Source organism: Aedes aegypti, chromosome 2 (assembly GCF_002204515.2).
Source record: "Aedes aegypti strain LVP_AGWG chromosome 2, AaegL5.0 Primary Assembly, whole genome shotgun sequence".
In the NCBI taxonomy this organism is placed as follows: domain Eukaryota; kingdom Metazoa; phylum Arthropoda; class Insecta; order Diptera; family Culicidae; genus Aedes; species Aedes aegypti.
The window spans coordinates 200,785,364-200,809,691 of NC_035108.1; the positions used below are offsets into that span (position 1 = coordinate 200,785,364).

At 39.1% G+C, this 24,328-nt stretch overlaps 1 protein-coding gene across 3 annotated transcripts; it reads left to right on the forward strand.

Annotated features, from left to right (window-relative positions):
• Window positions 1-1,365: 1,365 nt before the first annotated feature.
• Window positions 1,366-23,577, forward strand: LOC110676312 (zinc finger protein Xfin-like). 3 transcript variants are annotated; one of them, XM_021843715.1, is made up of 5 exons: window positions 1,366-1,383; window positions 21,897-22,169; window positions 22,223-23,092; window positions 23,166-23,351; window positions 23,419-23,577. In XM_021843715.1, the coding sequence occupies exons 2-3, from the start codon at window positions 22,027-22,029 to the stop codon at window positions 23,085-23,087; spliced, it is 1,008 nt and encodes a 335-aa protein (XP_021699407.1). In that variant the 5' UTR covers window positions 1,366-1,383; window positions 21,897-22,026; the 3' UTR covers window positions 23,088-23,092; window positions 23,166-23,351; window positions 23,419-23,577. The 3 variants fall into 3 exon arrangements, with proteins under 3 accessions (XP_021699407.1, XP_021699405.1, XP_021699406.1); XM_021843713.1 differs by lacking the exon at window positions 1,366-1,383 and adding an exon at window positions 21,476-21,608; XM_021843714.1 differs by lacking the exon at window positions 1,366-1,383 and adding an exon at window positions 21,737-21,834.
• Window positions 23,578-24,328: the final 751 nt, after the last annotated feature.

Genomic DNA, 24,328 nt, shown 5'->3' on the forward strand with positions numbered 1-24,328 from the left:
AGACTGTTTATCGTATACTGCTACAAGTTTGATCAGATTGGGGGGATAGTAGTGCATGATAAAACCCCTCTAAACATGCTCCAAGCCTGGGGGACACTATTGCTATTGGAAGTTCGTGGATTGTTTATCGTGCCAGTAAAGAAAAACACCTATCCCCAACGGTAAACAAGCGAGAAAAATGGATTTTATCATCGCTCTCTCGTTGGGGCTCTCGCTCGCTGCTTCCATTTATCAGACTTGTTACACCTTGCGATACAATGACGATCGTGGACCGCAACAGATGGGATGTTTTTCTTTGCTTGCTTTGATCGTGCTTCATTCTCAAATGAGAGCGAATTCTGCAACGCCTGCGCTGGACACATTTTGGTTGCCGATGACTTCCCCTTCTCTTTCAGCGCATGTTTCTACCCGGTTTACATGTATTACAGATAACGTAGATGAAAAATATCTTCCCCGCCTACTGATTTAAATTTTACATGCGAACATTAAAAACTTTGTTGCATTGCCACCAGCGCCATTGTTGAATATGCTCCTTCCAAATGTGGCGCTAGAAGAAACGTAAATAAATCGGCCCGCCAGAAACTTTCAAAGCTGGTAAACAAACGGAAACCATATGATTCGAAACGTCTCATAAAATGGCTTATATGGCGGATTGAGCAATTTGACATATCGTATTACCTCCCTTTTTGATACCTTGATCAAACTACTCGAATGTGCTGCTCGAATGCAAATTTTGCAGCAACCCTGCGGGTATTTGACATCAATGTCACCAGTAATGACGTTTCAATTTTTGTTTTCTTTGGCGTTTTTCAATCGCGTCGATTGTTTGTCGTTTTTGTTGACGATTATTTTGGGATTGAAATTGATAAGCTGTCTTCCTGAAAGGTAAGCAAACCCTTTAACGCATCGGGATCGCATCGAAACCTCAATTTTTCATTTATTTTATTTGTAGATCGAAATGGAACCGATAAAGAAAAGGCTATCGGCAGCAACGGGAGGCGCTGAATCGAAGCAGCGGAAGAAAATGGTTCGTTGGTCTGTGGAACACATCGGCTTGCTCATCGATTTATGGGCCGACAAAATCGATGAGCTCCGAGGAGCCCGCCGGAACCATCATGTCTATCAGGAGATGCAAGTGATCCTGCAGAGACATGGTTTGGAGGCAAACTTGGAAGACATAAAAAACCGTATCCATAATGGATCATTAAAATAACCAAAACGACCGCTATGGAAAGCATAGATAGCGCCACCGTAGCCTTGTGTGTTTGACAGAACAGCAATGCTGTCACAATGTTAAATCCTATTTACAGTGGCGCCTTTGTTTTGATGCGGTGAGCACTGGCAAAAACTACATTCAATGATCCATTTAACTACTCGGTACAGGTAAGTTTGGGGTATATTTTAGGGTTTTTCTGGAAGTTCCTCCTGGATTTTTTCCAGAAGTTACTCCTATAATTGTTTGATAGTTACTCCTGGATTCTTCCAGAAGTACCTCTTGTAAATCTCCGGGAAGTTCCTCATTGAAATCCTGTGGGAGTTCCTCTTGGAATTCTTACGCGGGTTCCTCCTGAGAATCTTTAGGGAGATTCTCCCGGGATTTCCTTCTCAATTTTGTCCGGGAGTTTCTACTGGGATTCTCCAGGAAGTTCCTCCTGGATTTTTTATGGAAGTTTCTCCTGGAATTCTTCCGGTAGTTTCTCCTGGAATTCTTTCGGGAGTTACTCCTGACATTCTCCCGGAAGTTCCTTCTCAATTTTTTTTCCGGGAATTCCTCCTGGGCTTCTCCCGGAAGTTCCTCCTAGATTTTTTGGGAGTTCCTCTTGGAATTCTTTCTGAAATTTCTCCTGGGATTCTCCCGGGAGTTAATTCTGGAATTCTCCCGGGAGTTCCTTTTAGAATTCTTCCGTAAGTTCCTCCTGTAATACTACCGGGAGTTCCTTCTCATTTTTTCCTAAAGTTCCTCCTGGATTTTCTCTAGGAGTTCCTCCTGGAATTTTTACTGGAATTCCTCCTGGGATTCTCTGGGAGTTTCTCCTGGAATTATGGTGGGAGTTCCTCCTGCAATTTTTCTGGAAGTTTCTCCTGGAATTCTTGCGGGAATTCCTTTCGGAAATCTTCTGGGAGTTCCTCCTGAGATTCTTCCGGGAGTTCTTCGTATAAATCTCCCGGGAGTTCCTCCTGGAATTCTTCTAGGAGCTCTACCTAAAATTCTCCAGGAAGTTCCTCCTGGAATAATGCTGGGAGTTTCTCCTGGAATTATGGTGGGAGTTCTTTCTGGAATTTTTCTGGGAGTTTCTCCTGGAATTCTTCTGGGAGTTCCTTCTCAATTTTTCCCGGGAGTTCCTCCTGGAATTTTTCTGGGAGTTGCTCCTGGAATTCTAACTGGAATTCCTCCTGGCATTCTATGGGAGTTTCTCCTGACATTATGCTGGAAGTTCCTCCTGGAATTTTTCTGGGAGTTTCTCCTGGAATTTTTCCGGGAGTTCCTTCTCAATTTTTTACGGGAGTTCCTCCTGGTTTTTTTTCTGGGAGTTGCTTCTGGAATTCCTCCTGGGATTTTCCGGGAGTTCTTACTGTAATTTCTCCTGGGATTCTCTGGGAGTTTCTCCTTATGGTGGGAGTTCTTCCTGGAATTTTTCTATGAGTTACTCCTTGAATTCTTCCGGGAGTTCCTTCCAATTTTTTTCCGGGACCTTCTGGATTTTTTCTGGGAGTTACTTCTGGAATTCTTACGGGGGTTCCTCCCGGAAATCTTCCAGGAGTGCCTCCTGGGGCTCTTCCTATAAATCTCCCGGGAGTTTCTCCTGGAATTCTGCTGGGAGCTCTATCTGAAATTCTCCAGGGAGTTCCTCCTGGAATTATGCTGGGAGTTCCTCCTGGAAATTTTGTGGGATTTTCTCCTGGAATTCTTCCGGGAGTTCCTTCTCAATTTTTTCTGGGAGTTACTCCTGGAATTCCAACTGTAATTCCTCCTGGGATTCTCTGGTAAATCTTACTGGAATTCTTCCTGGGATTCTCTGGGAAATCTTACTGGAATTCGTCCTGGATTCTCTGGGAGTTCCTCCTGGATTTTTTCTGGAGTTTCTCCTGGAATTCTTCTGGGAGTTCCTTCTCAATTTTTCCCGGGAGTTCCTCCTGGATTTTTTGTGGAAGTTACTCCTGGAATTCTGACTGGAATTTCTCCTGGGATTTTCTGGGATTTACTCCTGGAATTATTACTGTAACTCCTCCTGGGATTCTCTGGGAGTTTCTCCTGGAATTATGGTGGGAGTTCCTTCTGGAATTTTTCTATAAGTTACTCCTGGAATTCTTCCGGGAGTTCCTTCCTAATTTTTTCCAGGAGTTCTTCCTGGATTTTTTTCTGGGAGTTACTCCTGGAATTCTTACGGGGGTTCCTCACGGAAATCTTCCGGGAGTTCCTCCTGGGATTCTTCCGGGAGTTCTTCCTATAAATCTCCCGGGAGTTTCTCCTGGAATTCTTCTGGGAGCTTTACCTGAAATTCTCCAGGAAGTTCCTCCTGGAATTATGCTGGGAGTTCCTCTTGGAATTTTCGTGGGATTTTCTCCTGGAATTTTTCCGGGAGTTTCTTCCTAATTTTATCCAGGAGTTCCTCCTGGATTTTTTGTGGGAATTACTCCTGGAATTCTTACTGTAATTCCTCCTGGGATTCTCTGGGAGTTTCTCTTGGAATTATGCTGGAAGTTCCTCCTGGAATTTTTCTGGGAGTTTCTCCTGGAATTCTTCCAGAAGTTCCTTCTCAATTTTTTCCGGGAGTTCATCTTGTATTTTTTCTGGAAGTTACTCCTGGAATTCTTACTGGAATTCCTCCTGGGATTCTCTGGGAGTTTCTCCTGGAATTATGCTGGAAGTTCCTCCTGGAATTTTTCTGGGAGTTTCTCCTGGAATTCTTCCGGGAGTTCCTTCTCAATTTTTTCCGGGAGTTCCTCTTGTATTTTTTCTGGAAGTTACTCCTGGAATTCTTACTGGAATTCCTCCTGGGATTCTCTGGGAGTTTCTCCTGGAATTATGGTGGGAGTTCCTTCTGGAATTTTTCTATGAGGACTCCTGGAATTCTTCCAGGAGTTCCTTCCAAATGTTTTCCGGGAGTTCCTCCTGGTTTTTTTCTGGAATTTACTCCTGTAATTCTTACGGGGGTTCCTCCCGGAAATCTTCCGGGAGTTCCCTCTGGGATTCTTCCGTAGGTTCTTCCTATAAATCTCCCGGGAGTTCCTCGTGGAATTCTGCTGGGAGCTCTATCTGAAATTCTCCAGGGAGTTCCTCCTGGAATTATGCTGGGAGTTTCTCCTGGAATTTTTGTGGGATTTTCTCCTGGAATTCTTCCGGGAGTTCCTTCTCAATTTTTTCCAGGAGTTCCTCCTGGATTTTTTCTAGGAGTTACTCCTGGAATTCTAACTGGAATTCCTCCTGGGATTCTCTGAGAGTTCTTACTGGAATTCCTCCTGGGATTCTATGGGAGTTTCTCCTGAAATTATGCTGGAAGTTCCTCCTGGAATTTTTCTGGGAGTTTCTCCTGGAATTCATCCGGGAGTTCCTTCTCAATTTTTTCCGGGAGTTCCTGTTGTATTTTTTCTGGAAGTTACTCCTGGAATTCTTACTGGAATTCCTCCTGGGATTCTCTGGGAGTTTCTCCTGGAATTATGGTGGGAGTTCCTCCTGGAATTTTTCTGGGAGTTGCTCCTGGAATTCTAACTGGAATTCCACCTGGGATTCTCTGGAAGAGTATTATGATGGGAGTTCCTCTTGGATTTTTTCTGGGAATTACTTCTGGAATTCTTCCGGGAGTTCCTTCTCAATTTTTTACGGGAGTTCCTTCTCAATTTTTTACGGGAGTTCCTCCTGGTTTTTTTTCTGGGAGTTGCTTCTGGAATTCCTCCTGGGATTTTCCGGGAGTTCTTACTGTAATTTCTCCTGGGATTCTCTGGAAGTTTCTCCTTATGGTGGGATTATGGTGGGAGTTCTTCCTGGAATTTTTCTATGAGTTACTCCTTGAATTCTTCCGGGAGTTCCTTCCATTTTTTTTCCGGGAGTTCCTTCTGAATTTTTTCTGGGAGTTACTTCTGGAATCCTTACGGGGGTTCCTCCCGGAAATCTTCCAGGAGTGCCTCCTGGGGCTCTCCTATAAATCTCCCGGGAGTTCCTCCTGGAATTCTTCTGGGAGCTCTACCTGAAATTCTCCAGAGAGCTCCTGGAATTATGCTGGGAGTTCCTCATGGAATTTTTCTGCGATTTTCTCCTGGAATTATTCCGGGATTACGAAAAGTAAGAAATATTCGGTATTGTTTGGATCAATCGATTTCAAAATCATAACAATTGCAGAGCTCTGTTTCACATGACTTTCTTAAAACTCTATACTCAAATCAAACCTCTCTTGAAATTATTCCACCTCATAACTACGAATTTCATTTCCCCGAATGTAATTAACCCGAGAGTAATCACCTTGAACGCACCATTATGCTGAATGATATTGTCCCGAATTTATATTTACCTTGAATGACATTGCCTTGTGATAATGGAATTCGAAGTAAAGCCATTCTAGGAACTGGAATTCGAGGTTATGGTCTTCAGGTTCATGATATTTGGGGTAATGGAATTCAAAGAGATATAATTTTAAAAGGAGTTAACTTCCAGTTTTTGTCATAACAGGGTTTGAATCCTTCACAAATTGATGATTTATCAGTAAACTTTCATCGCAAACTGTCTCTGTGATGTAAGGGCTTACCCGCTGCTATAATTAGTGAAGACAAACGAAAGTAAATCATACTTTGCTAAAGAAACTTTGTATAGGTGACAAAGACAAACATCTAAAATTAAGCTCTGTAAATACTACGATTTTAAATTCCATTGAACAAAACAATAACGGAACTTTGCATTTTTTTTTCATTTTGTATCGTTGCTATTAAATGATTAAATTAAATGATCGATGTAGAAGATCATTTAATTTTATTCCATGCCCCGCTACTCATAACCGAAAACTCAAATCCGAAAGTATTCTTTGAAGTCAACTTGCGCTACGATATACAACATGAATTAAATTAATAATTGTATCGAAATGAGCAATCAGTTCGATGCTCTAGACAAATTTTCCGAACACCAAATCGAAGCAGCCTCTAGCCCAGGCTCTTTGATTCAAGTGAGGAAGCAAAGAGTGCCGCCTATCGTGGTCAGTTGTTCCGAATTTGGGGGATTTAGGCAGGAGATCTTGAACTCCATTAGGGGAATCAAGGTTTCCTTCCAAATCGCAAAGAAAGGAGACTGTCGCGTTTTGCCGGAAACTCTTATTGTGCTCTGCAAAATAAATCCACGTAATGCGATTATCTGAAAATGTCGATATACCGTCGCAGTGATAATGAAAATCACCAAATGTTTCAAATTTGAAACATTTGCGTCCTTGAAGAACGAAAAAATCCAAGCCTACTTGAATTTTGACGTTGCGTTTGAATTGCGCGCATATCTTCTGCGCGTTACCGCCGCCGTTGGATGTGGATTTAATATAAGCGCCGCAATAAAGATCGCGAACTTCTTCTCAGACATCTTGAAGAGAAGAAGCACACATTTTTCACTTATGACGATAGAACTGAACGTTTGTTCAAAGTTGTCTTGAAAGGTCTCTCAAGTGACTATAAGTCACCTGAAGAGATCAAAAATGGAAAAAATGATTTACTTGGATTTTCCCCAGTCCAAGTAATCATTATGAAAAAGACAACCCAATCTGGCATTGTTCGGAAAGGGCTTTCTCAAGAATATTATTTAGTTCACTTTAACAAAAAAGAACTAAATATTATTAAAGCTTTAGAAAAAGCTAAACTTATGCTCGATGTCCGTGTTACGTGGGAACATTTCCAGAAACCTGGAGGAAATTACCAGAACCCCACTCAGTGCCGTCGGTGCAAAAGTGGGGTCATGGTACAAAAAATTGTCGCATGGATGCTAAATGCATGATTTGCGGAGGTTCTTCTCACGCTAAGGACGACTGTCCTGTGAAAGAAGATACCAGAAAGTTTGAATGCGCCAATTGCAAGGGTCCTCACAAAGCTAACTCTTGGGAATGCATTTCACGCAAAAGAGTCGTTGAGGCTCGTGCCAGGCAGATGAAGGATAATATCCGTTACGATAACGGTCGTTTCCGAAATTTGCCTGGTAGAGTATCGAACAATGCTCATTTTTCAGTTAACGATCGCTTGATTAGGAATCATGTCATTGGTGACTTTAATGCCAAACATCGGTCATGGAATAATTCTCAAAGTAATTCCAACGGCAGAATTTTATTTATGAGTGCTCTTCAGGATATTTCGCAATTCAATACCCTGATAGCCCTACATGTTTTTCCTCTTCTAGAAATCCATCTACGATTGACTTGGTCTTAACCGACTCTAGTCATCTTTGTAGCCAATTAGTTACTCATGCTGATTTTGATTCTGATCAAGTCCCTGTTACATTTCAAATATCGCATGAAGCGATTCTCAATCCTATCAGCTCCACTTTCAATTATTTACGAGCCGACTGGAATATATATGAAACGTATGTTGACTCTAATCTTGATGTTAACATTTCTTTAGAAACTAAAATTGATATTGACAATGCTCTTGAAACTTTAACAAATTCCATTGTTGAAGCCAGGAACATTGCAATTCCAGAATGTGAAGTAAAATTTGAATCCGTGATTATAGACGATGATCTTAAACTCTTGATCCGTCTTAAAAACGTGAGGAGAAGGCAATTTCAACGCACTCGTGATCCTGCTATGAAAATCATATGGCAGGATTTGCAGAAAGAAATCAAGAAACGTTTTGCAGATTTAAGAAACAAAAATTTTGAAAATAACATTTCTCAATTGGACCCCGGCTCTAAGCCCTTTTGGAAATTATCTAAAATCTTGAAAAAACCTCAGAAGCCAATACCGGCATTGAAAGAGGAAAACAAATTATTACTAACTAATTGCGAAAAAGCTCAAAAACTTGCTATGCAGTTTGAAAGTGCGCACAATTTTAATTTAGGACTTACTAGTCCAATTGAAAATCAAGTTACTCAGGAGTTCGAAAATATTCTCAATCAAGAGAACGTTTTCGAAAATGCCTGGGAGACTGATTTGGAAGAAGTGAGAACTATTATTAAAAAAATCAAAAATATGAAAGCTCCTGGCGATGATGGAATTTTCTACATCCTCATCAAGAAACTTCCAGAAAGTAGCTTATCATTTTTAGTTGATATATTTAACAAATGTTTTCAATTAGCATATTTTCCTGACAAATGGAAAAATGCTAAGGTTGTTCCAATTTTAAAACCAGACAAAAATCCTGCTGAAGCTTCTAGCTGTCGTCCAATCAGTTTGCTTTCCTCCATCAGTAAACTTTTTGAAAAGGTTATTTTGAACAGAATGATGGCCCACATCAACGAAAATTCAATTTTTGCCAATTATCAGTTCGGATTCCGCCATGGACATTCGACCACTCATCAACTTTTACGTGTAACAAATTTGATCCGTTCCAACAAATCTGAAGGCTACTCTACTGGTCTTGCTCTTCTAGACATAGAAAAAGCATTCGACAGTGTTTGGCATGAAGGTTTGGTTGTAAAATTGAAAAACTTTAATTTTCCAACATACATTGTTAGAATAATTCAAAGTTATCTGTCAAATCGTACACTTCAGGTTAATTATCAGAACTCCAGATCTGAAAGACTTCCTGTAAGAGCTGGTGTTCCCCAAGGCAGCATTTTGAGACCAATATTATACAATATTTTCACATCTGACTTACCTGAGTTACCTCAGGGATGTCAAAAATCTTTGTTTGCGGATGACACAGGCCTCTCCGCCAAAGGACGAAGCCTGCGTGTCATTTGTAGTCGATTGCAAAAAAGTTTGGATATTTTTTCTTCATACTTGCAAAAATGGAAGATTTCTCCTAATGCTTCCAAAACTCAACTAATAATATTCCCACATAAACCAAAAGCGCTTTATTTGAAACCTTCAAGTAGACATGTTGTCACGATGAGAGGGGTTCCAATAAATTGGTCAGATGAAGTTAAGTATCTAGGGCTCATGCTAGATAAGAATTTAACTTTCAAAAATCACATTGAGGGCATTCAATCCAAATGTAACAAATATGTAAAATGTCTCTATACCCTTATTAATAGAAAATCAAAACTTTGTCTTAAGAACAAGCTTTTGATATTCAAACAAATTTTCAGGCCAGCCATGTTGTATGCTGTACCAATATGGACTAGCTGTTGTAATACCAGGAAGAAAGCTCTGCAGAGAATTCAAAATAAAATTTTGAAAATGATTCTGAGGCTTCCTCCCTGGTATAGTACCAATGAGTTACATAGAATATCCAATGTTGAAACATTGGAACAAATAAAATAATCAATAATTTCAGGCAAAAATCGTTACAATCTTCTATTGCCACGATTAATGCGTTATATGTTTAGGTTAAGTTAGGTTAAGTATATTCAAAGCGTTTTTTTCTCTTATAGAGCGCTGCATATGACGAGCCTAACCTCACTTATTTGACAGCTGCTGGTCCTGTTGTTTACGTTTCGGACTTAGTCGTTTTTTCCATCATTTTTTCATCTTCGCATTTCTATCACCAGCATGCTGATGGTGACGATTCTCCACGGTAGGAAGATAGAATAATACGATCCGTGGGTATCTGCAGTGGATTTGACCTCTTCTCGCAGCAAACTTTCACGAAGTTAAGAATGATTCGAAAAAAGTACTAAGTCCAAACTGTAAACAACAGGACCAGTACCTGTCAAAATTGAAGCATGACGTCACAGTGCAGTGGGCAATAAGCAGGTGAAATCAACTCACCTGTAAAAAATCTGAACTGCTACGGCAAATGAAATGTTATATGTTGTTAACAAAATGTTAATAAAATCTTAAATTTGTTTTACCAAATTAGAATGATAGTGTTGTCTAATAACACAGAACACCTAGATATAAGAAATGAATGTAATGTTTAGAATGATACTATAAAAGAAATAAAAAAAAAGTTGTGCGAAGCTCCATTAAAAACATGTTAGTTCGTTGGTAAATCTAACGATATCATCCTCACGTATTTGTACTGCTCGACGTTCTAACGCTTTCCATGTCATGCCATACGCATGAAGAATGTTACAAATGGAAGAAGCACTGATGGTAATCCCAAAATGGTTACGGAACCTCTGGCGGGCTTCGTCTAACAAGGGAAGGTCACGATGGTGTTACACGGAGTTTTCAACCGGACTATTTTTGTTAGATTCTACATGTCGAAATATGAAAAAACCCAAAGCCTTTCGGGTGATGGACCAGTGGTGTAGCCAGGAGGGGCTCTGAAAGGGTCGATTTTGTACGAATATAATATTATTGAGTCGATTGAAAATTTGTCGAAAAGATTTTTCTCTGTATTTAGTACGATAGTAATGAACAGAAATGACATTAATGTATGTTTATAATGTATTTTTATGCCATTGGCGTAAATAACATGGAATATGGACACCAAAACAAATTTGGTTTTATTAGAATAGTATACCAATAAGAAACCCATTCCGATTGCGCCTATGACATGGAAAAATACATTTTAAACATACATTAATGTAAATTCTGTTCTCTACCATCACAATAAATACTAAAAACATATTTTTGTCTAATTTCCAATAAGCTTAATAATATAATATACGTACAAAATTGCCCCTTTTAGAGCCCCTCCTGGCTACACCACTGATCCATCACCCGAAAGGCTTTGGGGTTTTTCATATTTCGACATGGAGAATCTAACAAAAATAGTCCGGTTGTAAACCCCGTGTAACACCATCGTGACCTTCCCTTGTAAGTATAGTATGGGGCACTTTTTATACAATTCGACAATCCAAGATCGCTTAAATTCATCGAATTTCCGGAAAGTTTTCATTCGTTGAGCTGTCGATAATGTGTTGTCCGCTTCGTTGGCTTTTATCCATAACGAGACAGTTGTTTTCGATTTGTGGTAAATAAAAGCCAGTTGACAGTCCAAGAAAGTAGTACCCGTAAAGGCAGTGGTATTTTGTATTAGAGCATGCCTGTTTGTGCTCCACATTTTCTAATATAATGTTATTCATGCTTCTGAATCACAAAAACGAAAGCAAAAATGGATAAATGAAATCTTCTTCTGGATTTGTTTAAAGCTAAGTATGCTGTTTCGCTCAAGAAAAGTAAAGAAATTCCTTGACTGAAAGGGTCAAGAAATTTCCTACAGAGAGCCCCCTTTGAAGTGACATTTCTTCTCAACTGCGTACTGCGATCAGATAAAAGGCAGCGTCCATTTATTACGTAACGCTAAAATTGAAAATTTTCGACCCCCTCCCCCCCCTCCGTAACGCTTTTTGTATGAAAAATTTCAAATTTTTGTATGAGCCGTAACGCTTGAGCCTACTCCCCCCTCCCCCTAGAGCGTTACGTAATTTGTGGATGCCGCCAAAGTGATTTTCTTGACCATAGAGGTCCCCAAGCAAACTGCCACGAACACCAACGCACAATCAATCTTACACAAGTCGATTTCCTCAGAATGAAAACGTATCGATGTTTGTTTGACGTTATTGAGCTTTCGGTCAACTGCAGGCCAACAAGGAAGTGGTTGTTTTGCAGCAATTCTGTTTATATTTGGATTCTCACAGCAAACAAAAGCAATGTTGTGACAGTTCTCACAGCAAACAAAGAAATTTTTGTCAACATTGCACTACTACGCAGGCAACTGGATTGGTCTATTTCTTGGGAGAAATTTTCCACGCATCGAGATAGGCGATTCCTTTTCTTGTCAGTAGCAAACCGGCCTTAAACAATAAATTTCGAAAACAAACTGAGACCAGATGTTAACTTGTCAATCTTGACTATCACTTTGAGTTAATTTGACAGATTCATTTGTCAATTTCCTCACCGACTATTGGAACGGCTATTTCAGTGAGCGGCTGTTCTGAACAGTCGAGTCCAATCTGGAAATGCATCAGAAGTGATCCACCCCTTGTTTGAGGCTCTGCGCGAAAAATACTATGACTTATTTTAACAGCTGGTGAGCTTTAGTCTGTTGCTAGTATTGTAAACAAACGATAAACTTCATAAAAAGTTAAAGTTTTATCTCAAAACATATTATATTTTATGGGAAAATCCAGAATGCGATCGCAGCTCAGTTTGGAGCTGCGAACTCATTTACACAGTGAGAGAAAATTGCACTGAACAAAGTATAAAAACTCTCTTGATGTCTTATACTCAACTAGCAGCAAAATAAATGAGAATTCGCATTGCTTATTAATATTCATTGCCAAATTAGAGTAATGCACATTAGAATTGATGGAAATAAAACTGTTTTCAATCAAATTTCGACATGAAAAATATCAATTTCACAAGCTGTAGAACATTTCATTGAAGTTCGTCAATAATGACTGAGTGTGTAAGAGGTCAGTTTAGCCGTTTATTTACATCTGTTAAAGCCGCCAAGAGTAATCACAGCCGCCGTCCCATAGTTTCGACTTTGACATTAGCTTCGCATCCAGAAAACTTCGCATCTCATGAGCAGGCGCGAATACGGTTTGGTGCTGCGAAGCCAATACAATGCGCGGGCAAACAGAAGAAAAACGAAAATCGATTGTGGCCAAGTACTGTAGTGAAAAAGAACTGTCACTAAGGAAATTGGCGAAACATGAAGGAGTTAGTCTCGGTGCGGTTCGAAATACCGGGTACCCCCGTTGGTTTGACCACATTTACTTAATCTGAACACTTTTTAATCGCACATCGTTCAGATTAAAAATGGTTCAAACGTCATTTAGCTCATGGAACGGACTGAAGTGAGATGGAACGCTGGGGAATGGAACAAAGAATCAAAACAAAACAGTGAAAGAGGTAACCAGAAACACATTTCTAGGGTGACTAGATGCTCAAATTAAAAATGAACCCCGATGGTTTGCACGAGGAACCGTTCAAATTAGCGGGGGTGCACGGTACCATAAAACGGTTTGGTATGCACAACACGTTGAAGGATCTACCCGGTCGTGGTTGAAAATTTGTTGCATCCAAACCAAAATTTGCCAAAAAAATTGCGAAGTGTTTCAAAGAAAGGAGACATCTACCAGAGATTGTGCAAACAAAGTATGTCACGTGGAATGGTCCAACGTTCAAAGGAGCGAAATTCGCTGAAGACCTACCGGAAACAGAAATGTCCGAAACGCAGTCAAATTCAGGCGAATTCCGTAAAAATTCAGGCTCGTAAGCTGTACAACGAAGTTTTGACCAAAAACAAAATGTGCATTATCATGGATGACGAGACGTCCCAAATACCAATGATAGCTGAATAACAGCTTATTCAACTAAAATGTAGTTTATACAGCCTCTTTTTTCTGAATAAACTGTTATTCAGCTACCAATGTTACCTGGGTATAAGACGCTTCCGAGAGCACAGTTTTACACTGTCAAGCAAGGGACGCATGTCCCAAATGCAGAGAAATCGATTTTTTGTGCAAAATTTGGAAAAAAAGGTTATAGTTTGGCAAGCTATTTGCCAATGTGGTATGAAATCATTACCTTTTTTCACTACCGAGACTATGAACGCCGAAATGTACAAGAAAGATTGTCTTCAGAAACGAATTCTGCCGTTCATCCGAAAGCATAAGTATCCGATACTATTTTGGCCTGACTTCTGCCACTATGCGCGTACCACCATGGACTGGTATCACGAAAATAACGTACAATTTGTGGAAAAGACAATGAATTCCTCGAATTGCTCGCAAATAAGACCTATTGATAGAATTTGGGCTTTGATGAAAGAAAAGAAGGATACAGGAGCAGATAACATCAAGAAATTCAAAACAGACTGGGTGAATGTAAGCAAAACCATCGACGGAACGGTTGTCCAAAACCTTATGCAGAACATCAAAAAGAAGGTGCGAGAGCTGGCCGAATCCGCGAAAAATTATTTTTTTTCTGATGTTATGAGATTCTCTGATTCAATAAACTTTGTAATGAAATAAAGCAATGGGCAACTTCACCGGTGGTCCAAATCACCGGTTGGTTCCAAAATTTTGGACCATTTTCAAAATTGGAGCTTGCACCGGTGTTGCAAATTATGTTCCAATTTTATTTTATACCAGTTTTCTGGTCTATTTTTGGTCGGATTTGGAACAAGATTTGAGCTGTTCTAAATCTGATTTGACACAGAAAAACTAGGAGAGAGATATTTTTGCTTTTTTTTCCCACGCACACGTTGACATCTCCTTACGAGGTTTTCCGTTGGTTCGTGTGCTTTGTGGAATCTCTTTTTTCTTCGTCATCGCCAATAGTCTACGAAGGCTACGGAGTGAAAAAGGTAATTAAAAAAGGAACGCCGAAAAACAATTTCCTCTAGGGTTTTCTTCCAGACATTCGTCCGGGATTTGCTGCAAGAATTACGCCAGGGATTTCAGGAATCCCTTCGGGTATGTACTTTCTTCAGAAATTGTTTCGTGAATTTCTTCCAAATTCCTCCGTCGATTTGCACCAGGAATTCTCAGGATTTCCCCCAAAAAAATCCTTTTAGGATTTTCACCAGGAATCCCTTCGTGGATTTCCTTCAGGGATTCCGTCGGGAACGTCCAACTGGACGTTGGACAACGCCGTTTGATGACCCACCAGAAGGTGCTAAGCGCAAGGAGGAATTCCGACTACGTTGCCATATTGACTGCTTACCGGATGTGGGGCGAGGAAGCGGAAATCCAATACTGCAAATGGAAGGTACGTCAGCTATCGACGCTCCGACCCAAGTAACCACGAAGCTATATATGAATACTTTATGTTTGCTCTATAGTATGCTATCAGATTTTGTTTTAAAGTGACATAACCTTTAAGAGCTTTATAAAGCATAATTAAAGTGGGAAAGGGCCCCACAACAACCAAATTAATGCAATACTTGGTAAAGCAGTTTTAATGCACAAGCCCTACTATGTTTGTATATTTAGGGTTCATGATGTATATTAGCTTAAAATAATGTATGTTTAGGGCTTGCGTTCAAAATAAACAAAACAATGAATCCATTGGCTACCTTCCAATGGTTTTCTTCACCATCTGAATGATTTTATTTTGTTGGAATCAGGATTCGAACTCACAACTAGGATGATGGTGTGCTGGATGCTTGGCGCGTTGGTGTCCTGTGCTAAAGCAGCTGATGTAATAAGGTAGGATAAAAGTTCCTTATAAACGAAGCCACTGTGTGTGTTAACATTACTATTCGCCCAGTTATTACGAATAGAAAGAATTCTCTTCGGCGATTGATTTCCTTTCCTCACCAAATGAAACATGAATAGAAATAATTTGATCACCATTCTTTCTCGTAGAGGAAATAACAGAACTTAACCCACAAAACAAAGCCCTAGCGCATTGAAAACATTTACGGGGAGAGAAATTGATCGATATTTCCTCTCGCTCCTTATGAATAAAAGAGTCTCATAGATAAAATACAACAATTTTGAATAAATACATATATCCTTAGATCATGAAATGGGGGTTCGAGATGAATGAAAGTCATTTCATTATTCTTCCATATCCCACAAAACGCAATGAGCGAGTGCGAACGTGCTCGATCGTCTTACTTATTTATTACAGATTCGAGTGCGTTTAATGAGGTTATGTAATCTTGTATGACAGCATAACTGTATATTCACTCTAAACGCTTAGCATAATGCTATATTAAAATAATGCTACAAAGCATTTACAATGTTAATCAAATGCATCATTGCTTGACAGTTATTGAATAAATGCATGATAACATTATTAATACAAAAAATGTTGACTTTCGACCAAATTAATGCAATGGTATAATGCTTGTGGTTACTTGGGGAGTCATGTCAGGAGCCAAGCGCCAACTGTTGGAACTGCTATCGCACACGCAAACAAATTTTGTTGTATAATCTACCGAATCCATGGTAGAATTAAGAACTGCACCAACGATTTTCAACCTACTACAAAAATCTGTTAAGTTTACTATAATCTGGTGAAAATCACTGAGCAGTGCAGTAAATTTGACTATGTCTATAGTAGCATCCACTACAAAGCATTGTATTTCAATCCGTGACACCCACCGTACAACACAGTGTGGTCAAAAGAATGATGCTAAACTTCTCAAATCAAGAATGTCTCTAGTCAAAAATACTACAACTCTGGTTAAATCAACAGAAGAAATTTTCTTGTGTAGTGATGTTGACTATGTTTTGGTAAAATTAACAGATCAATGTAATCGGTTGAAAATCGTTGGTTTCCCCGATCCTTATCCTGCTGTTCGGTAGCAAGAAGGTGGAATGGGTCGACAACATGGTTCGCATCAGGCCCATGGCACGGGACGACTTCTAGCGTAGTCAACATCTTCATGTGTTCACCCATTTTCGGGTAAATTGAATCGAGAGTGCAATCAGGATGCGAAGTTTTGTTTAATGTTTATGATCCGTAACCGACCAAGTGTCGCAATAAAATAACTGATTGCTTGCTTGGAGGCTTGCAGGATGCCTTCCAATGTTTTCTCTCCTTCCAAAACCATCGAAATGTTGAATGTGCTTCAACATTTTGGCACATTATTATCTGATTCGATAATATCAAAAATTGATAATCAAACCATAATAAACAATTAAACAAAACAATGGTCTTTATGTTCACAATTCTTACAACTGACAGTGGGCGATATTCACTTATCGCCCGGGACATCCTGGCTACGAAGAACACTGTGTATCGATATATGGTTGTCAGAGGCCTGGTTCGCATCGATAATAGGCCTTTTCATGTGACAGATCCGTCTATGCATTTGTTTACATCGGTGGAGGACCGGTGCTAACACGGGTCTGTCATTTTCATAGAAGAACTGTCAACGTTTTTCCCGATCAGCTGATTTGAGACGTCATGTGAATAGGCCTATTGGATGAACTTTGAAATGGATCCCCACCAGGCTGCGCTGATTGTCACCCTGCGTGCAGTGCTGCAGGATCTTTTGATCCGGGTGTCCGAAAATCCCGAAGAAGCCAACGCACTGGAAGAACGCTATCTAAACCTAATCGATGTGGTTAAAGATCTGTGCGTGTTCAGTGCAGGCGATGAGGGAATTCAGCGAGAAACCGGTTTGACACCTTTGGACCAGGCTCGATCGAACGCGAATAATTTCCCTCGTTTGGATAATGGTGGTGGTAACCGCTTTGGTTCAATCATTCCATTCAGGAATTTTTCCGGGGACTTTTTCCAGGAATTCCTCTGGGGATTTATACAGGAATTCTTTCGGAAATTTCAGGCATTTTTCCGGAAATTGCTTCGAGGCTTTTTTCAGAGAATTCATCCCGAGAATGTTTCTAGGGATTTGCAGCATGAATGTTTTCGGGGATTTTGTCTAGAAATTCCTTCGGCGATTGCATTATGAAATTCCTCCAGACATTTTATCCTAAAATTCCTTCGGGGATTTATTCAGAGAATTTATTTGGAGATTTCCACCATGTATTTCTCCACGGAATGTCTTCCAGGAATTCCTCCGGAAATTTGCTCTGGGGATTTTCTCCAGAAATTCTTCCAAGAACTCTTCAGGTTATTTTCTCCATGTGGATTTCCAATAGCATTTCCTCGGAGGATTTCGTCCAAGAATTCTTCTGGGGATTTCGTCTGTAAATTCATTAGGGAATTCCTCCGAGGATTTTCCACGGAAATTTCTTCAGGGACTTTTTCAGAGAATTTATCTGGAGATTTTTTGCAGAAATTTCTCTGAATTCCTTCGGGGATTTCATTATGCAATTCCTGCAGCCATTTTCTCCAGGAAATCCTTCAGAGATTTTTTCAGCAAATTCACCCGTGGATGAAATCCCCGAATTTCTCCGGGGATTTTCTTCAGAAATTCTTCCGAAGATATTTTCCAAGAATTCCTCCGGGAATTTCCCTAAAAATTCCCCGGGGATTTCCTCCTGTTTAAGCTTAAGATTTGCATTAGGATTTTCTCCAGAAATTCATCCAGGAATTCCTCATGAGATTTTGACTAGAATTTACTCCGTGGATTTCCTCCAGAAATTTATACGGGGTTTTTTAGAGGAATTCCTTCGGGATTCCCTCTAAGAGTTCCTCTGGTGATTTGCCCCAAAAATTCCACCGGGGATTTCAGGCAGAATTTCCTCTTGAAATTTTCACCAGGAATTTCTCCAGAAATTCTTCCGGGAATTTCCTTCTGGAATTTTCCATGGGATTTCAACCAGGAATTCCTGCGAGGTTTTCTTACAAAAAATCTCCGGGATTCCCTCCAAGAATACCACCGAGGAATTGCTCCATGAATTCATCCGGGGATACTCTTCAGGAATTCCTCTAAAGATTTCCACCAGGAACTTTTCCAGATATTTCTCCAGCATTTTCTCATGGGATTTCCACCACGGATTGCCTCCAGCTATTTTCGCAGGGGTTTATTACAGCAATTCCTTCAAGATTTTCCAGGAATTCCTCCAAGCTCCTTCAGGAATTTCTTTCGAGATCCTCCCGGATTTTCTTCTCAATTGCTACGGAGTTCCTGCAGGAATTCTTCCAGACTTCCTCTGGAAAATCCTCAAGAGTTCTGCCGGGAATTCCTCCAGAGTTACTCCGAGCATACCCCCAAGAATTTCTTCGCAATTCCTTCAAGATTTACTTCGGAGTTTCTCCAGGAATAATTTTTGAGTTTTTTTCAGGAATTCCTTCGGTGTTCCTTTAAACGTTCCTCCAGGAATTCCTTAAGAATTCCTCTGGGAATTTCTCCAAGAATATTTTCAAAGTTCCTGCAGGAATTTTTCCAGACTTCTTCTGAAAAATCATCAAGAGTTCTGCCGAGAATTTCTCCAGAGTTACTCCGAGCATACCCCCAAGCATTTCTTCGGAATTCCTTCAAGTTTACTTCGGAGTTTCTCCAGGACTTCCTTCGGAGTTTTTCCAGGAATATTTTTTGAGTTTTTCCAGGAATTCCTTCGGTGTTCCTTTAAACGTTCCTCCAGGAATTTCTTAAGAGTTCCTCTGGGAATTTCTCCAAGAATATTTTTAGAGCTCCTGCAGCAATTCCTACGGAGTTCCTGCAGGAATTTTTCCAGACTTCCTCTGAAAAGTCCTCAAGAGTTCTGCCGGGAATTCCTCCAGAGTTACTCCGAGCATACCCCCAAGAATTTGTTCGGAATTCCTTCAATATTTACTTCGGAGTTTCTCCAGGACTTCTTTCGGAGTTTCTCCAGGAATAATTTTTGAGTTTTTCCAGGAATTCCTTCGGTGTTCCTTTAAACGTTCCTCCAGGAATTCCATAAGAGTTCCTCTGGGAATTTCTCCAAGAATATTTTCATAGTTCCTGCAGCAGTTCCTACGGAATTCTTCCAGACTTCCTCTGAAAAATCCTCAAGAGTTCTGCCGGGAATTTTTCAGAAATAATTTTTGAGTTTTTCCAGGAATTTTTTCGGTGTTCCTTTCAAAGTTCCTCCAGGGAATATTTCAAAAATTTTCAGAAACTCAAACAGAATGGTCCCTTGGAAATTTCTTTTAAGTTCCGCCCTGAATTGAATGCTTCCAAAAAATATCATAACAGTTTCCTTCTGACATTTTTTTCAGTATTCTTCTAGTTTGTAATTCTTAGATAATCTACCGTAATTTCTCTAAAATTCTTACGCAGAGTTTTCGGTTCTGTCGAGTATTCTTCTAGTTTTTCTATTATTATTTTTTCAGAAATTTCTCAAGGAATATTCCAAATAATGCTTGATAAAAACAATCTTTAGGTATCTTTCTTCTAGCAGTCGCTTGAGATTTTATTTCAAGAACGTTTAGAATTTTCTTCAAGCATTTTAAGATTTTAAGTGACAGTCTAGCAATGGACTATGGATTTTGGCAAACTCTAAACAATAATCTTAAGAAAATATTTCTCTGATATACCTAGCAAAATCAACAGTCAAAACACCCAAGTGTCTTTTGAAAAGTGATAGATTATCATCTCAGCAAAAGGCTAGTTATATTTTAGAATTTATACTTATGTTCCTACCCGCTAATTATAGGTGTTTCGAGATCGTACATCACAAGTGCTCAACATTTTAGGTATATGAGTCATGTTCAGAATTGAAGACAAAATATAATTTCCACAGAAAAATAGTGAAATTGCAAAATGTCCTGATTTTGAATCTCCAGAATATGGTCACCCTAGATAAACCCCACTCTGCTGAAGACACCTTAACTTGACCGGATGGATAGAATTTAGACGAAAAACAGCAAAACAATTATCTACCAAAATTTGTTTTATTTGCTTTAATATTGCTTGTGGGCTTGTATGGAACTGTTCCTGAATATTCATCTTCCTAGGTAGGGATAATCTGCACAAACTTTTTATTCAATAATACCCTTAGAATCAACTTATGCGGATTATGCCAGATATGAAAACGGATATTTATATTTTTTTACCTAGAAACAAAACCGCTATACCACTTGATACCGGGCATGCTTCTTTGTTGAGCTTGTCTACAGGCCACCTTTTTTAAAAGACAGAATCCATGATCTAACCCTTGGAATGTCGAGTCTGTCGGGTTCCATGAATTGCGTTTTCAGAAAATGTGCATTTAAATGCATTTAATTTTGTTGTTGCATCAGATGCATCAGGAGTGATCCACTCCTTGGTTAACCCCCTAATATGTAGCTTTTACCGCACATTTTTTTTGCGTATATGTATGAGAAAATAATAATATAGCGAGGATTCGCTCGTTGGAACACGACTGCCTTCCAAGCAGCGAATCTGACCCATTAATTGGGACGACTGACAGCTGGTGAAAATTTTCCAGACTTACGCATCTTCTTCTTCTTCTTTCTGGCGTTACGTCCCCACTGGGACAAAGCCTGCTTCTCAGATTAGTGTTCTTATGAGCACTTTCACAGTTATTAACTGAGAGCTTTCTTTGCCGAATGACCATTTTTGCATATGTATATCGTGTGGCAGGTACGAAGATACTCTATGCCCTGGGAATCGAGAAAGTTTCCTTTTACGAAAAGATCCTCGACCAGCGGGATTCGAACCCACGACCCTCAGCATGGTCATGCTGAATAGCTGCGCGTTTACCGCTACGGCTATCTGGGCCCTTACGCATCTGGAGAGCAAATAATCACGAAACGCACATATACATGCAAATTTGTTATATATATGGAGACTTCGATGCGACGGTACTCAAACGTCAAAGTAAGTTTGACATCTACTCTTCAAATACATTTTTTACATTTTAGTTGCATTTTCACCAACCAGCGAACATCAAACTAGCGAGACATTCCATGTAGCAAAGCACCAACGAACGAATCCCCACTGTATTTTTATTGTTGCGATATTAGACAACACATACGTTGTACTGTAAAAACATCATATATCATATCGTTCATTGTTTGAAACAATATATTATTCGTTGTATGGTTCTGATGAATTTATTTTTTATTCGGGATGTTCAGTCAATGAACACCATTATTTCTGAAACCTTTTTTCTCGGTGTACACGGTATGTTTATAAACAAAGAAGCATCATCAGAAGTACAACAACGACAGCAACGACAGCGACCAGTAAAAACTCTCATAAAATATGTCGGCTTTGTATGAGCACGAAGTTACTGGAGGATATTTACAAACACGGTCAACTTCATAAATGGATTACAAATTTTCTCTCTATCCAGCTTTTTAAAAGCGCTAATGGCTGCCGCAAACGGCCTCGCTTTCTGGTAGGGATAAGTCGATTTGACTTTTGGCTTGGGTCGTTTTATATTGAACGGACCCAAGCCAAACGTCATATCGACTAATCCCTATCAGAGAGCTAGCCTATTTGCGGCAGCCATTAGCGCTCGTAAAAAGCTGGATAAAAGTAGATCTTAAAATTATGAATTAGTTTTGTTAGACTTTTATAACTATGTGCATATTTCCCAGATAACGAGTAAAGACCCAATGAGCCAATCCATTTGCGCTGAATGTCGAAAACGGTTGATCGAATTTCATAAATACTGGAAACGTTGTAAGGAAGTATAAAGTATACTGCAAGCCATGGTACGAGCGGGAGATGATCGACGGGAAACTGACCAAGTGGAATGTGTCAGTGTGCTATAAATTATTCAAATCAAAGAAACTTTTAAAGGATCACAAAAGGTATCACGGACCTAAGAAATATGCGTGCTCAAGTTGCGGAAAATCGTTTGCTAGGCGGTAAGAACACATGGACAAATTATATGTTTGTATGATGAAACATTAAATTCCAGACATCAGTTGGACAAACACGTAAAAGTTCATGCGAAAGAACTAAAGAATTATCCACCAAAACATGCGTCAGAAGGCCAGAAGACTGCATCGCAAGAAACTTCGAATTTCAGAAATGAGCTTTGTGGAGTAGATGATCCACGTTCTTCTAAAAATTGCGAGGATTTTGAACTAGAACAAAACCAAGTCAAATTAGAGTTATTCCCGATCAGTCCATTCAATGATGATGACCAAGAAGAAATAATGGAAAACACAGGAAACGAAAATGAACAATATTTTGTCATAAAGGATATCATTGTGATAGAGGAAGTGAAAACAGAAACTCGTCCTGATGATAACGAGGAATTCTCTATTAACAATATTATTCAAACTACAAATGAAGCTTATGAAACCAAAGCAATCGATAAAAATGGAAGCAATTCTAAAAACATCTCTACATCTAGAAATGGACTTCAAGTTGATGATACAATTAGTGACGTTCAAACAATATTTAACTTAAATAACAGTGTGGATCAAAATGTTTTAACAGAAAACGATAGAAATAGATATACATGTTTGAAATGTGATCGAAAATTTAATCGACTATGTCAATTGACAAATCATATGGATAACCACAATATAACGGAGAAATCGACAAACATGAATGATGAACTTTTGAGCACTACTAAAGAAGTCGATTTAGACTACAGAACACCTGGACCTGATGTTTTTAAACAATTTGATGAAGTGAAAAGGAATACTATTGTTGGAGAATTCCAGTGTGATATATGTCAGAAGGTAATATCTGATAAGAGGAAACTGAAGGACCACAAAAGGTTTCATAAACCAAAAGATCATGTCTGTTCTATATGCGAAAGGCCTTTCTGAAGACGGTAAGCAATTGTATAGTATTTATTTAGCAATTTCAGTGTAATTAAAAAAAAAAAACTAATTCTACATTTGCAGACCTGTCATGCTTCGGCATATGCAGACGCATATATTTCGACCGGAACCAGTAAAAGAAGGACCAGCACGATGCGATATTTGCCACAAAGAATATTAGAGCAAAAGCATTCTATATCATCATAAACTGAAAGTGCATAAATTAAAGAAACATGCGTGCAAAATCTGCGGCGCCAGATTTTTCGATCGGTATACATATATTTTGAAACTAAAGTTCAAAATATTTCATGTGTGAATTACTGTTCTTATTTTACAGATTTACGTTGACAGTGCATTTAAGAGCACACGTTCGACCTCGTAATAGCGAAGAGGTAACAAATTAGTAACAAATGATACAAATAGACAATACTAATAACTATGTGAAAGAAGTTGGCCGTAATACTAAAAACCAATAAATTTGTCTGTACAAACCAAACATAAACATGAAGTTTCTTTAAATTCATGAAAATTAATTTCATAAGGTTTGTGGTGTACACCTAAAGTATGCCTGTCTTAAAAGTAATGTACGTAATAAAGTGTGTTGTTAAGTATGCCTGTCATAAAAGTAGCGATATTTTTCGTTTTAGCCAGCGATCTTTTCCTCCACACTAGATTAGATCTCTTGCCCCACTAATGGGATTATCATTTTTGAAACTGTTGTAACTAAAAATGGGTAAATATTTTGACACAATCATACTCATTATAATCATAATCACTATTAGAGTGTCCATTTCCCGGCCATTTTTCTTGTCCCGGTATTCGGGATAAAAATTGGTGCTTGTCCCGGGAAATCCCGGGATCCCGGGATCTCTAAGACTTTCGTTAAAAATTGTATTTTCGTTGAAATGGAAGGAAAACTTCAACTTTACATTGTGTTTACAATTAAATTTCAAAAGAGAGCTTTTTTTTCAAGACAAACAGTTGAATTTAAAAATGAATCACAACACATTTATTTGATGAAGTTACAAAAAATCAATGTTTACCTTAGTAAAGTAGAATTCTCAATAGGGTCCTAAAGCCCTGTCCCAATTTTAGTGCCAAACGCTTAAGTTTAGGCCAATAACACATGTATACTCAATTTTCTAATGTTTTTCGTTGGTTTGAGTCCAAAAAAACATATTTTTAGATTTTGTCGCACTCCTTGGCTTAAACTCAAATTTTGGGTGTATTTTGTTTTCCGTGTCCCT

Coding starts and splice junctions, on each gene's coding strand:
- LOC110676312 (XM_021843715.1), top strand. CDS start 22,027: ATGATCGACGGGAAACTGACCAAGTGGAATGTGTCAGTGTGCTATAAA. Junction 22,170..22,222: donor GGAAAATCGTTTGCTAGGCG/GTAAGAACACAT, acceptor ATTAAATTCCAG/ACATCAGTTGGACAAACACG.